This window comes from Carcharhinus amblyrhynchos, chromosome 1 (assembly GCF_965287045.1).
Source record: "Carcharhinus amblyrhynchos chromosome 1, sCarAmb.v2.hapA, whole genome shotgun sequence".
Lineage (NCBI taxonomy): Eukaryota > Metazoa > Chordata > Chondrichthyes > Carcharhiniformes > Carcharhinidae > Carcharhinus > Carcharhinus amblyrhynchos.
In genome coordinates, this window is record NC_137324.1 from 44,817,598 (window position 1) to 44,833,555 (window position 15,958).

General features: G+C 41.1%; 1 protein-coding gene across 1 annotated transcript in view; it reads left to right on the plus strand.

The window, feature by feature from the left end:
• The window catches only part of dnai1.2 (dynein, axonemal, intermediate chain 1, paralog 2), a 258,343-nt gene that overhangs the window by 35,708 nt on the left and 206,677 nt on the right, over positions 1–15,958 (plus strand). Inside the window, exons 5-7 of the mRNA XM_080215680.1 lie at positions 808–934; positions 7,060–7,157; positions 11,205–11,318. Of these exons, the coding sequence (XP_080071806.1) occupies positions 808–934; positions 7,060–7,157; positions 11,205–11,318 (339 nt within the window). The remainder of the gene's footprint in view (positions 1–807; positions 935–7,059; positions 7,158–11,204; positions 11,319–15,958) is intronic.

Below are 15,958 nucleotides of genomic sequence, written 5' to 3' on the forward strand. Positions count from 1 at the left end.
TCATAAATAGATTAACTGTATGTATTTATTAGCTACGGTTTTGGGTTTTTCTATTTGCTGCTGTCATGTTGTAGGGTGTTGGTTTCTGTTTGGCAGTTGTTAATGATGTTTTTGTTATGAGTAGATTAACTGTATGTAGTTATCAACTACAAGTACTACAGTAAAGTGATATACAGTATATACAGTAAAGGGATCAGACTAGTTGCTATCTCCATGATTGCTTGTGCACAGGGCTCTGTCCAACATTAGACTGACCCCTAGTTGTGAGTCATATGTTCTCTTACCTCTTACCAGCACTGTACTTATTCCCATATTAATCCTATATGTGTCAGACAGCTAAACTACAGTCCAAGTCTCTAAAGCGTATAACAGTGCAGAGATCTGCTGCTTGTTAAACCATTATCTTAACGTTAGGTTTGAGATTCCGGTCCTCAAATACTCTTTTCCTCAGTCAGCTGAAGGCTGAATGATGGGAAAGTAATTTTAGACCATACATCTAGTCAAGAGTTGACTATTTAGATTTTTTTTCTTTCTACATCTGTGTTTTGAAAATGTTGATAAAGACTAGAATTTTTTTTATTTCTGTAATTGTGATTTTGTTTATGGTAGCATATTTTACATAATAAATGTATCTATTTTTCCTGGAAGTTCTACTGTTTAATTTTCATAGTGAAAAATCATGAATGCCTACTTTATAAATGCATTTTTGATTTTGCTACCATTTGTTCATAAAGGCATTATTCATCTTTATATTTTATTTTACCAATTAAGAAAATTCTTAACTCACCATTCTTTTATATATTAAAGGAAAGAGCTTACAAACCAGTCCAAATAATTAGCCAGATGGCCATTCATTTTTCACGGGATGGAAACTTATTGCACAAGGATTCAGATGAAGCAAAGCGTCAGCAATCTAGAGGGAAGTTTCCTGAAGGTATTTGATTTTTTTTCAGTTGAACACCAAAGAAAACCTCAAAATTTCTGGCTTCGAGGTCTGTGCAGTGGAGTGGTTTGGCATTGAGTCTTTTTAGCTAATGGTCATGTTATAGAACATAGAACATTACAGCGCAGAACAGGCCCTTCGGCCCACGATGTTGCACCGACCAGTTAAAAAAAAACAATGACCCACTAATCTAAACCAATCCCTTTTCGTCCATAAACCTATCCACGGATCTCTTCAACGCCCCCAAACTAGGCGCATTTACAACCGCAGCAGGCAGGGCATTCCAATCCCTCACCACCCTCTGGGTAAAGAACCTACCCCTGACATCCGTCCTATAACTACCCCCCCTTAATTTAAAGCCATGCCCCCTCGTGCTAGCTTTCTCCATCCGAGGAAAAAGGCTATCACTATCCACCCTATCTAAACCTCTAATCATCTTATATGTTTCAATAAGATCCCCTCTTAGCCGCCTTCTTTCTAGCGAAAACAACCCCAAATCCCTCAGTCTCTCCTCATAGGACCTCCCCTCCATACCAGACAACATCCTGGTAAACCTCCTCTGCACCCTCTCCAAAGCCTCCACATCCTTCCTGTAATGTGGGGATCAGAACTGCACACAGAACTCCAAGTGCGGCCGCACCAGAGTTGTGTACAGTTGCAACATGACGCTGCGACTCCTAAATTCAATCCCCCTACCAATAAACACCAAGACACCGTATGCCTTCTTAACAACCTTATCTACTTGATTCCCAACTTTCAGGGATCTATGTACACATACACCTAGATCCCTCTGTTCATCCACACTATTCAAAGTCCTCCCGTTAGCCCTATACTCAACACATCTGTTATTCCTACCAAAGTGAATCACCTCACACTTCTCCGCATTAAACTCCACCTGCCACCTCTCGGCCCAGCTCTGCAACCTGTCTAAGTCTCCCTGCAAACTATGACACCCTTCCTCAAAATCTACCACACCTCCAACTTCGGTGTCATCAGCAAATTTACTAATCCACCCAGCTATACCCTCATCCAGATCATTAATAAAAATTACAAACAGCAGTGGCCCCAAAACAGATCCCTGAGGCACACCACTCGTAACCGAACTCCATGACGAATATTTACCATCAACCACCACCCTCTGTCTCCTATCTGCTAGCCAATTCCTGATCCAATTTCCTAGACTACCCTCAATCCCATACATCTGCATTTTCTGCAGAAGCCTACCATGGTGAACCTTATCAAACGCCTTACTAAAATCCATATATACCACGTCAACTGCCTTACTCCCATCCACCTCTTTGGTCACTTTCTCAAAAAACTCAATAAGGTTAGTAAGGCACGACCTACCCACTACAAAACCATGCTGACTATCTCCAATCAATTCATTACTCTCCAAATAACTATAAATCCTATCCCTAATAATTTTTTCTAAAACCTTGCCCACAACAGAAGTAAGACTCACCGGTCTATAATTCCCGGGGAAGTCTCTGTTCCCCTTCTTAAACAATGGGACAACATTCGCTATCCTCCAATCTTCCGGTACTATACCAGAGGCCAACGACGACCTGAAGATCAGAGCCAGAGGCTCTGCAATCACCTCTCTTGCCTCCCAGAGAATCCTAGGGTAAATCCCATCCGGACCAGGGGACTTATCTATTTTCAAACCCTCTAGAATATCCAGCACATCCCCCTTATCAACTGCAATACTGTCTATTTTACACCCCTGCAACCCAGTGTCCTCCTCAGCTATATTCATGTCCCCCTGCGTGAACACCGAAGAGAAATATTGGTTCAATGCCTCACCAATCTCTTCCGGTTCCACACACAATTTCCCTCTACTGTCTGTAACTGGCCCTAATCTTGCCCTAACCAACCTTCTGTTCTTGACATACCTATAGAACGCCTTAGGATTCTCCTTAATCCTATCAGCCAAAGTCTTCTCATGTCCTCTTTTAGCCCTTCTTAACTCACTCTTCAACTCCCTCCTAGCCAATCTAAAGCTTTCTAATGCTAATCAAATTTATAGTAATCAAATTGTTACGACCATACAGGTCACAGGGGATCATCAATACATTTACCTTTGGGCTTCGTGAAGTACGAACTGCCTTACTGAGCGAGCAGAGACATTGGGAAGCAGCCAGTGGGGTTTTTAGGTCTGTAACTTTATCTGCATCAGTGTTGTAGGTCCCAAGGTAAAGACTGTAAGTTGTAGGAGCAGCCTTTTCCATCAGTGCACAATAAAGGGTGACGGGCAACTGGCAATTGGCTGAATTACCACACAGTTGAAAGTTTATCTTTTGCTTATACTAAGGATCTTAAATTAATGAGTTCTGGCAGCTTCAACCCAATACTTAGTAGGCTTGTGTTGATATAAAATGGATAACAATTCTCCATTGTAAAGCACCTAGCACTTGCATCTTCCATTATTCGGGTATTAATTATTACTGCCTTCTGGTGTTGTTTTCTCTGATGTCTTCTTTTTTGGTGTGTAGGAATGAGTAGAGTTCCTTTTCATCATTTGGGGTAATGTACTCAGTTTGCCTTAATACACCAGTTGCTAAAAGATTGGAAATGATTTAGAAAAGGACAATAAAGACAACACAGTTTGTTAAATAAACTAATTCCGATGACAGACTGAAATGACTATTTTGTTTGGAAACAAATTCTAAGGGACAAAAAACTACATGGTTTAAAATTATCTGTATAGCCAGAATTATGAATATCCTTCACACAGAATGACTCATTGAGAACAAGGGGACATGATTACAGTGTGAAATCAGTGTGCCTGTACGCTAAGCAGGGTACTGAACTCTAAGAGAAAAGTCTGTTGGATAACTAAAGTTTTTGCTTTGTAGTTCTACCTTCAAACTGTGCTTTCTCCCTTTCAGTGATAGGTCCTTATTGAGAGTTTTGGAGCACCAAATTTACTTTTACAAGGCAGCAGAGAACTTAGAGATGTGACTGCCATCTAGTGCTATATATGTGGATTTGGTTTAAGAATCCCACAATTAAACAAATCCCAGTTTAACGAGGAGAGGCAGACAGGTTTATTATATGTGGAAACAGGAGGTGGAGAGGATCTGAGTGGATTTTGAACAATGACTTAAACAGCAACATTAATGGAAAAATTGAATATTTTTCTAGCTCTTAGCAACTAATGTCCTTTTTTTTCAATAGTGAATTTGTTTAACGGAAACAACAATGACAAGATCTAACACCATTCACAGATTCAAATTTTTAGTGGAACCAATGATTTGATCTGGATTAATTTATTCTTAAATTAGCAATATTGGCTGAATGGCAAAAGTGGGAAATGGGTCAGTGGCATCACCTATTCAATCACAGGCCCTGACAAGACAGCTTCACCATCGATGGTTGATGTTGGAGAGAAATTAGTAATTTGGAATTTTTGCTGCAATTGTTCTTGTTAGTGCAAAGTTAGATTTTATGGTCTAGAAATTTGAGAACAATTTGCTTGTTAGCAAATTTGAAACAACCTCCTTTGCATCCAGCATTGTGTGCAGGAAATGTGTGGACATTTCCAGGTATAATTGTGCATCTGCAATATAATTTATTCCTTCATGGGATTTGGGCGTTGTTAGAGAGGACAACATTTGTTGCCCAGCTCTAATTGCCCTTGATCTGAGTGGTTTAGTGGGCCATTTCAGAGAGCAGTTAAGAATCAACCACATTGCTGTGGATCTGGGATCAGTAGGCCAGATCAGATAAGGGTGGCAGATTTTCTTCCCTAAAGGTGATTGGTGAACCAGTTGGGATTTTACAACAATCAATGATAGCTTCCTGGTCAACATTACTGAGACTAACTTTCAATTCCAGATCCAATATAGGCAAATCCTGTTTTTACGGAGTGGATCTGGGCCGATTAAAAAAAGATTTTCCTTAAAAACCAGTATTATTCACCCTGGATGGATCAGCAGCCACCAGCCTCCTGCTTTGCTACATGGATGGGGACAAAGAGGTTAACTGTAATCTAGCTGGGAAACACAAGGCTGGGAAATTAACCGATTTCTATTGCTCCCCTAAACAATAAAATGAGAAAGTATATTAGCTGAAAGGGAGGAGGTTGGATCTTAGGACACGACCAAAACTCAATATCATTGATTGTAGGCGCAGCGTCCTCCATTGCTGCTGCATCCTTGCACCCAGGCACAGCTGTCTCCAAGAGCTGAGCTATGCTGAGAAAAAGTTGAGAGGCGGCGGCTAAGGAGATGGGCAAGGAGGTGGTGGCTACAGCAGTAAGCCTCATGGGGATGCAGCTACAAACAGGGATGGGGAGACGACAGCTACAAAGGACACAGCTCGTACAGTTGCTCTGTTCATTCTCTAACCACCATAATCAAATTACGTTCAATACCTCCATTCCTACTTTACTATCTGCACCAGAACCTTAATGTCTCAGAAAACCAGGTGATATGAAATGCATGTCTAGCAGCTGGTTTTCAATTGTTTACCTGGTGAGTGCAGCCATAGTAAAAAAGGAACTAGTTGCCCTTAAGAGGCTACCTGAGTGAACACACAAACACATATTGTCCTTCAACCTTGCTCCACAATTAAATAAAGTTTATTTATTAGTCACAAGTAAGGCTTACTTACACTGCAATGAAGTTTCTGAGAAATTCCCCCAGCTGCCACAGTCCTGCTCCTGTTTGATCAATACACCTAACCAGCACATCTTTCAAAATTGGGAGGAAACCGGAGCACCTGGAGGAAACCCACGCAGACACAAGGGGCGCATACAAACTCCACACAGACGGTGACCCAAGCTGGGAATCAAACCCAGGTCCCTGGCGTTGTGAGGCAGCAGTGCTAACCACTGTGCCACTGTGCTGCCCCCAAATAATGGCTGATCTTGGACTTCTACTCCAATCCCCTGCCTTTTCTCCATAATGCCTTGATTCTTTGAGTTATTTGAGATCCAGATTTCCAGATGGACACAAGAATAACATGGACAGTACAGGCTGCACCCTGCTGTGATGATAATTAACAGACAACAGATATTATTTGCTGCTGTGACAGCACTAACAGATACATTTAAATTTATTTATACCCCTCCAGCACACCAGATATTGTCTGTTGCTGTGGCAGCACTAACAGATGCGATCAAATTTATAGGCCTATGACCATTGAGTTCCAAACCATAGTATGTATTTTAAGTTATTTTCTTTCATTTTGCCCAATTCCCTTCTCACTCCTATGTAGATGGATGAATCTACACCCAGGTTTCTGCTGTTTCAACTCTGCACCAGCTGCTGGGTGGTGTGAAAAGTCCCATCATGGCTCTTCCAGTAAACACAGTAAAGAGTCTCACAACATCAGGTTAAAGTCCAACAGGTTTATTTGGTTGCATAAGCCACAAGCTTTCAGAGTGCTGCCCCTTTGTCAGGTGGGTGGGAGTTCTATTCACAAACAAGGCATATAAAGTCACAAACTCAATTTACAAAATAATGGTTGGAATGTGAATCTTTGCAGGGAATCAAGTCTTAAAGCACAGACAATGTAAGTGGAGAGAGCATTAAGTACAGGTTAAAGAGATGTGTATTGTCTCCAGACAGGACAGTTAGTGATATTTTGCAAGCCCAAGTAAGTCATGGGGATTAGTGATAGTGTGACATGAATCCAAGATCATAGTTTGTGAATAGAATGCCCACTCACCTGACTAAGGGGCAGCACTCTGAAAGCCAGTAGCTTTTGCTACCAAATAAACCTGTTGGACTTTAACCTGATGTTGTGAGACTTCTTACTGTGTTTACCCCAGTCCAATGCCGGCATCTCTACTTCATGTCTTCCAATAAATCCACTGTAATGAAACTGAGTTCAGAAATGCAATATGGTGACCCTCAAATCCAAATGAGCACCTTGTGAGCCCACTAAATCATTACTATTAAAAACATACGTGCATTAATATAATTTCAAAAATACTTGCACAAGTAGTAGGGTTGTACGTTATCTATAATACAGCAGATTTTGAGTTTGAATTCTTGCCTTCACTGACATTTATATGTGACTAGACTGAGGCTGAGCATTGTGCCGCTTTTCTTCATGCATTTGAGAGAAGGCAAAGGTAACTTTAGTCCATTTTCTACTCTATCATCTAGAAAGCGAAACTGAAGAGATCGGTACACCCACTGAAACCCTTCCTTCTGAAAGTACAGAGAAAATAGATACAGAAGAAGAAGAACCCCCAGATGCAAAGGTACAAACATGTAATTTGAACAATCTCTTTGTACATATCCAAACAATGGATATAATAATGATCCGTCTCATTCATTGGCATTAAAACACACACTAAGGATTCAAAGAGCTGACGATCTTGGTGTTCTCCAGCAACAGATGTCTAAAAAAAAATGAAGTGAAAAGAAAAATGAACTGAAACATAGATATTCCTGGGAATTTCTTTGATTTTGAAGTGGGTGGAGGGAAGTTTTCCCCAATGTCCTGGCCAATAGTTATCCCTCAACAAACATCATAATAAACAGATTGACTAATCAAGAATCACATGGTTGTTTGTGAAACTAACTGAACGTAAAAATTGAGATAAACAAGATCTAATGGCTATTACAGAGACATGGCTGCAGGATGGCAGAGATAGGGACCTGAAGGGGATGTGCCATTTCAGAAAGACAGGAAGCTAGGCAAACATGGAGGGGTGGCCCTATGAATTGAAGATGACATTTGCACAAGAGAGAGGGATGACCTAAGTTCAAGAAACTAGGATTTAGAATGGTCCAGGTACAGATAACAAGTGGTAAAAACAAGAAGACACTTGCGAGGGTAGCATACAGGGCACCTAAAAGTACCCACACAGTAAAATAGGACATAGAGTCGTGGAGGTTTACAGCATGGAAACAGGCCCTTCGGCCCAACTTGTCCATCCCAATTGCCTGCATTTGGCCCATATCCCTCCATACCCTTCGTACCCCTGTTACTATCTAAATGCTTTTTAATATCAAAGAAGAAATAATGGGAGCTTGTCAGAAGGGTACAACAATTATCATGTGATTTTTATTAAGATGGGCAAAGGTAACCTAGATAAGGAATTCATAGAATGTTGTCAAGATAGTTTCTCAGAACAGCATGTTTTGACAACAATCAGAGAGCAGACTATTCTTGACTAGGTATTGTGCAACAAGTTGGGACGATTTAATGACTTCATTGTGAAGGCACCCCTAAGTGGCAGTGACTATAACATGATTGATTTTACATTCAGTTTGAGGGAGAGAAGAGTGTGCCCAAGAATAATATTTAACTTAAATAAGGGTACCGAACTGGCTACTTAAGTTTGGTTAAGGGATCGGTCAATAGAGATGCATACTGGGTATTTAAGGGAATATTTCAGAATATATAGAATAGATGCATTCCAACAAGAAAGAAAAGTTCCAAAGAATGACCCATCATCCATGGTTAAGTAAAAAAGTTAAATACAGTATCACACTTAAGAGAAAAAAACATATTACTTTGCAAAGATGAATGGAGGGTCAGAAGATGGGACAGCATATAAAAAACAATAAAGAATTACCAAAGTATTAATAAGGGGGAAAATTAGAGTACAAGAAAAAGCAAGATGGAAGTATAAAGAAAAATAGTAAGAGTTTCTATAGACATTGAAAGAAAGAAAAGTGTTAACAAAGTGAGCATTAATCCTATAGAAAACGAGCTTTGGGAATTAATAATAGAGAATAAGGAAATAGCAGATGAATTGAACAGGATTTTCAGTGTAACAGATACAAATGATATTCCAGAAGAGGTTGGAAATGAGGAAATGGAAGGGAGGGAGAAACTCAGGAAAATTACAATCACCAGAAAAGTGGTACTTAGCAAATTGTTGGAACTGCAGTCTGACAAGTTCCATGTCCTAATGGATTTAAAAGAAATTACTATTGAGGTATTTGATGCATTGATTTTAATTCTCTAGAATTGGGCAAGGTTCCATTAGATTAGAAAATAGTGAATGTAACTCCTTAATTCAAAAAGGGAGGGAAATGGAAAGCAGGAACTTATTGACTGATTAGCTTAACATGTGTCATAGGAAAATGTTGAAAGATATAGTGGGACTCATAGATGAATTTAAGATAATCAGGCCATGTCAACATGGTTTTGTGAAAGGGGATAAAGAGGAACTATTAGATGTTCTGCACTTGGATTTTCAGAGGGCAATTGATAAAATGCCACATCAAAGGTTATTTCACAAAATATAAGGGGTGACATATTGGAATGGATAGAAAATTAGTTAGGTAACAGCCAATTCAACAAATGCCCTTCAATGGCCTCTTACCAAGCCCTCTTAATATCAGCCCTCTTCAATGTCAATGCAGAAGCAATGATAAAGGAGTGTTTGAAGACACTGTGTCTGGCTTTAAGATTTGTGGTGTTGGTGTTAACATTGCGGATGCAGGGGGAAGAGAAGAGCAGCAGCAGCAAATGATAACAGTTTTGCTGATGAAAAAACACATAACAAGCACAAAAGAAAGATTGAAAAAAATGATAGATTAATAACATTTGGTATAAACTTTGGAATAAAAGCAAACATTAACAAAATAAAAATATGCATATCTGAAAATCACCAACATATGTTTGCTGTTCACAGAAGGAAAAGATGCACAAACTCAAGTATATAGGAAGCATAATATATGCAGGTGGAAAGTGCAAATGAAAGAGTTAAGAACAAGGATAGGAATAGGAGAGACAGTATTCAGTAAGAAGAGACAGTTATATACATAGGAACATTCATAGAAAATAGAATCAGGAGTAGGCCACTTGACCCTTCCGCCATGGCTGATCGTCAAATTTAATACCCTGATCCAGCCTTCTCCCATATGCCTTGATCCCAACAGTCAAATCTAATTTCTTCTTGAAATCAAACAACCTTTTGACCTCAAGTACTTTCTATGGTCGCGAATTCCACACATTCGCCAGCCTCTGGGTGAAGAAATTTCTCCTCACCTCAGTTTATCCCTTGTTCTCTAACTACGATTTCTAGTTCAGGACTTCCCAACCATTGGGTCAGTTGCTGACTTAAAAACTGAAAATACAACTTAAAGGGCATCTCGTGAAGAGCTTGATTTGGGTTTTGTTTTGTGTGGATTCGAGACTTGGATTTTATGGAAAGAGGAGACCAACTTATTTCCTTCAGAAAGAACTCTTCAAATGTAGACAATAAAAACATAACAACATTTACTCCAACTTATAAATCAAAGCAAAGATTTAATAAAGAAACTTCATTACTCTAAACTTGGGCCAATCCAAGTTGCCCACAATTCCAACAGGTTCTTACTTATGGTGAGTCAGCTGGTCAGCTGATCGTCACATCCTCCTGTAATTGGTTCCATGGTTGACTGGGTCAGTTGACCCTTATAGCTTGTTACCTTTTGTCACATTACGTCCAATACAAAATTGTCACCGGTTATATTCTAACTCAACTTGCTAAATAACTTTGAAATATGTGTCAGGAGGATAATAGAAAGGAACAGCAGGGAGAAAAAGTAACAAATTATGAAATCCAGAGGAGAGAGAACTAATAAAGAAATTTGCTGAATGCAATTCAGAAAAGGCAGAGAGACTGGGCAGTACACATTTTAAGAAGAATGTCTCTTTGGGGTGGGTATCCAACTCTTTTCATAGCCCAGTGCTGGGAAATTTCCCTGAGCCAGAATTGTGGCAGTTCACTGTCCTGAGATGGCTCTTCCCTTTTCTTCCTGGCCCCACCATCACCAACCTTGTCTCCATGGGGTTGGGAAAAATAAACTAACGACACTGTGCCCATGTGTGCCCATCATATGACAGAGCCACTCCATCAGGACCTGAATATTATCAACCTTTCAATGTGGAAGGACTTCAGAAGTTCAGTGGTGGAAGGCAAAAAACTCAAGCAAAACATCGCAGCAGCATCTGACGCTATCGCCTAAATAATTGTAATCTGAATATTATTGTAATTTGACAGGTATCTCAGACAAGTGACCTGTACTGCAGATGTGACAATCTGCAACAGTTTTACCGTCTATGAATATTGTCTGGGACAGTTAATATGCATTTCAGTATGCAGATATAGCCTTGGTTTAGTAGCTCATTGGTAAAATTGCTTCTTTGATAATACTTCACTTCCTCAGTATTATGTACTTTTCACTATTTTAGAAATTGCTTCTAACAAAATAAGTTCATTGAATTTTAATTTAAATCCTAATTAGGTGATTCTATTGTATAAATCTATGGCTGAAATGCATTTATTTTCTTTGTGATTTTGTAGGCGGCTGAAGAGGAAGAAGAGAAGGAAGTAATAATACCAAGACAGGAACGAAAGATTCCCAATCAGTTCAACTTCAGTGAAAGAGCTTCTCAGACTTTCAACAACCCTGTGAGGGTAAGCTAGTACAACTTGTTCGCAGAGCACCCAGCTTTAAGTCACTGCCAGCCACCCTGCCACCATCCTACCCACTCATCCCCCTAACCACCCCACTCCCCCACTCCACCCCACCCCAGTAATGTAACTACTTGCAGAAGCAGGCTAAACGTGTTGGGAACCAGACCATGTGCCAGAAGAGACCCAGTATGTAAGTTTGAAAAGTATAGGGGATGATTTTCTGCTCTTCCCGCCAATAGGATCTTCTGGTTCTGTTGACAGTGATCCCTGCTGATGGCAAACCCCGCTGTGGGTTTCGCAGTGGTGGGGGATGGAATCAATGGGAAATCCCACTAACAGCAGTGGGACCAGAAGATCCGGCCAATGGTGGGCTCCCTCTCGCCACTGGGAAACACACCATGGGGGCACTCTTATAGTGACACTGTCGCTTTATGGATAATAAGCAGAGAAAATAGAAGCAGGAGTAGGTCATTTGGCCCTTTGAGCTTGTGCCACCATTCATTATGAGCATGGCTGATCCACAATCTCAATACCATACTCCAGTGTTCTTGCCATACCCCTTGACACCTTTAAAGTGTAGAAATCTAACTATTTCTTTCTCAATTACATTCAGTGATTTGGCTTCCACAGCCTTCTGTGGTAGAGAATTCTACAGGTTCACCACCCTTTGAAAGAAGAGGTTTCCCCTCATCTCAGTCCTAAATGGTCTATCCCATATTCTCAAACTGTGAGCCCTTTCCTAGACACTACCGCCAGAGGGAATCACAGTAAGAAGTCTGAAAACACCAGGTTTAAGTCCAACCGATTTATTTGATAGTAAACTCACAAGCTTTCGGGGTTTCCCCCTTCGTCAGGTGAATGGAGGGTTCTCATTCACCTGACAAAGGGAGAAACCCCGAAAGCTTGTGAGTTTACTATCAAATAAATCGGTTGGACTTAAACCTGGTTTTGTCAGACTTCTTACTGTGTTTACCCCAGTCCAACGCCAGCATCTCCACATCATGGCCAGAGGGAATAACATCCCTGCATTCTGTCTGTCCAGTCCTGTCAGAATTTTAAATGTTTCAATTAGTTTCCCTCTTCTTCTAAACTCCAGTGCATAGAGGCTAAGTTGACCCAATCTCTCCTTATATGGCAACCCCGCCATCCCGGAATCAGTCTGGTGAATCGTCAGTGCATTCTGTCAATGGCAAGTATTCTTAAGTAAAGAGAACATAACAGCATAGAATGTTCCTGGTGTGATCTCATCAAGGTTCTATACAGCTACAGTAAGACATTCTTGCTGCTGAAGTAATCATTTTCTAGTAGGCTCATGAAGAAGGTAAGGAGGTGTGGGATTGAAGGAAATTTGGCCAATTGGATAAGTAACTGGCTATCTCATAGAAGACAGAGGGTGGTGGTGGAGGTAAAATTTTCAGACTGGAGGCCAGCTACCAGCGGTGTACCACAGGGATCAGTGATCTTTATTAATGACTTGGAAGAGGGGGCTGAAGGGTGGGTTAGTAAATTTGCTGATGACACCGAGATTGGTGGAGTAGTGGATGAGGTGAAGGACTCTTGCAGGCTGCAAAGAGACATTGATAGGATGCAGAGCTGGGCCAAAAAGTGGCAGATGGAGTTTAACCCTGATAAGTGCGAGGTGATTCATTTTGCTAGGACAAACTTGAATGTGGATTACAGGCTCAACGACAGGGCTCTGAGGAATGTGAAGGAACAGAGAGATCTTGGGGTTCATATTCACAGATCTCTGAAGGTTGCCACTCAAGTGGATAGAGCCATGAGGAAGGCTTATAGTGTGTTAGCATTTATTAACAGGGAGTTTGAGTTTAAGAGCCGTTGGGTTATGCTGCAACTATACAGGACCTTGGTGAGACCACATTTGGGTTATTGTGTGCGGCTCTGGTCACCTCACTAAAAGAAGGATATAGAAGCATTGGAGAGAGTGCAGAGGAGATTTACCAGGATTAAGGGTTATGGGGAGAGGGCGGGAAAGTGGAACTGAGCAGCGACAGATCAGCCATGATCTTATTGAATGGCGGGGCAGGCTCGAAGGGCTGGATGGCCTACTCCTGCTCCTATTTCTTATGTTCTTATGTTCTAATGCTGCCTGGTTTGCAGGGTAGGTCTTTTGTGGAAAGGTTGAGGGAGCTGGGGCTTTTCTCTTTAGAGCAGAGGAAGATGAGAGACAATTTAATAGAAGTTTATAAGATGATGAGGGGGATAGATAGAGTGGACATGCAGAGACTATTTCCTCGGGTGGCTGCAGCTGTTACTATGGGGCATAACTATAAGGTTCATGGTCGGAGCTATAGGAGGGATCTCCGAGGTAGGTTCTTTACTCAGAGAGTGGTTGGGGTGTGGAATGCACTGCCTGCTATGATAGTGGAGTCGGACACTTTAGGAACTTTCAAGCGGTTATTGGACAGGCACATGGAGCACACCAGAATGATAGGGAATGGGATAGCTTGATCTTGGGTTCGGACATAGCTCAGCACAATATCAAGGGCCGAAGGGCCTGTACTGTTCTATGTATGTTTCTGCACAAGGATATTTTGGCCCTGGAGGGAGTGCAGAGGAGGTTTACTAGGCTGATACCGGAGTTGAGGGGATTGAGCTATGAGGAGAGGCTGAATAAACTAGGCTTGTACTCGTTAGAGTTTAGAAGAATGAGGGGAGATCTCATTGAGACGTATAAGATGATGTATGGGATGGATAGGATAGAGGTGGAGAGACTCTTCCCGCTCAAAAAAGACAGTAGGACTAGGGGGCACAGCCTCAAGATAAAGGGGAGGCGGTTTAGAACGGAGTTGAGGAGGAACTTCTTCACTCAAAGGGTGGTGAATCTCTGGAATTCTCTGCCCGTTGAAGTGGTGGAGGCTGCCTCGCTAAATATTTTTAAGAAGCGGGTTGATGGGTTCTTGATAAGAGAGGGGATTAAGGGTTATGGGGAGAGGGCGGGAAAGTGGAACTGAGCCACAACAGATCAGCCATGATCTTATTGAATGGCGGGGCAGGCTCGAAGGGCTAGATGGCCTACTCCTGCTCCTATTTCTTATGTTCTTATGTTCTATAGACAGAATATCAGCTGCCAAGCGGTAGGGTCTTTTTGTGTGCTGATTATGTTGAAAGCCCTGAAATTTGCCAGTGGGGTTATTATGATCAATGGCTAACGAACAAAGAAAGGACTGTAGACCAATTGCTGCTTCCAACAAATGCAATGGATAGAAATAAGATCATTGTTATCATAAATATTTGAGTTCCAGTCAAATTAATATTTAACTAGTCATTTGGGACTACAGAGCTTGAGTATTACTGGAAAAAGTGACATGTTCAAGCTTTTTATCTTATTCTCATTAAGGCACTTTGCAAGAAGACTAAGGGAAAATAACAAATTATACTATATGAGAAGAAAGTGCTAATTGGTTGGCAAATAGACTCTGTGTTGCCATGAAGAATGCACCAGGTGCATTAATTAATAGAAGTGTTATGAGAGGTTTTCATAGAGTAGGTAGAGAGAAACTGTTTTCATTGGCAAGGACATTAGTAATGAGAGATTTAAGATAGTAAGATGAGAATTGTCTTTTTACCCTGTGAGTTTGTTATAGCAATTCCAGTTGTAATACACCTGGAATGTATTGTTTGGAAGAATGGTGACAGCAGATTCAAAGTTTAAGTTTAAAGTTTATTAATGTCACAAGTAAGGCTTACATTAACATTGCAATGAAGTTACTGTGAAATTCTCCTGCTCGCCATAGTACAGCGCCTGTTTGCATCAATGCACCTAACCAGCACATCTTTCGGAATGTGGGAGGAAATTGGAGCACCCAGAGGAAACCCATGCAGACACGGGAAGAATGTGCAAACTCCACATAGGCAGTGACCCAAGCCAGGAATTGAACCCGAATCCCTGGAGCTGTGAGGCAGCAGTGCTAATCACTGTGCTACCGTGCATTGCTAAATGGAAATTGTTTCAAATCCATTGAAGGGATGTGGGACAAAACAGGATAGTGGGATTAACTGATAGTTCTTTCAGAGAGCTGGAACAGGCACAATGGGCTGAGTGGCCTTCTTCTGTACTGTAGGATTCTATGATATTGATGAAAGAGCTCAGCACAAGAGTGCAAAAGGTAAGGCTAAAGCATTTGCAAACATCTTTAGCCGTAAATGCTGAGTGGATGATCCATCTGGACCTCACCATCATAATCTTCAATCAATTTGTTTCATGCCACATGATGTAAAGTTTATTTACTTATTAGTCACAAGTAGGCTTACATTAACACTGCAGTTAAGTTCCTGTGAAAATCCCCTAGTTGCCATACTCCGGCACCTATTCAGGTACACTGAGGGAGAATTTAGCTTGGCCAAAGCACGTGTTAAATTAAAAGCGGAGGCGTTTAGAGTAGCTAAGAGTAGTGGGCGAGAAGAGGATTGGGAGAGGTTTAAATGTCAACAAAGATTGACAAAGAAATTGATAAAGAAGGGTAGGAGAAACTATGAAGCTGGGCTAGCGCTTAATATAAAAAAGGATAGCAAGAGTTTTTATAAGTATATAAAAAGGAAGAGGCTGGCTAGGGTGAACATTGGACCCTTAGAGGATGAGAAAGGGGACTTAGTGGTAGGGGATGGGGAAATGGCTGAGG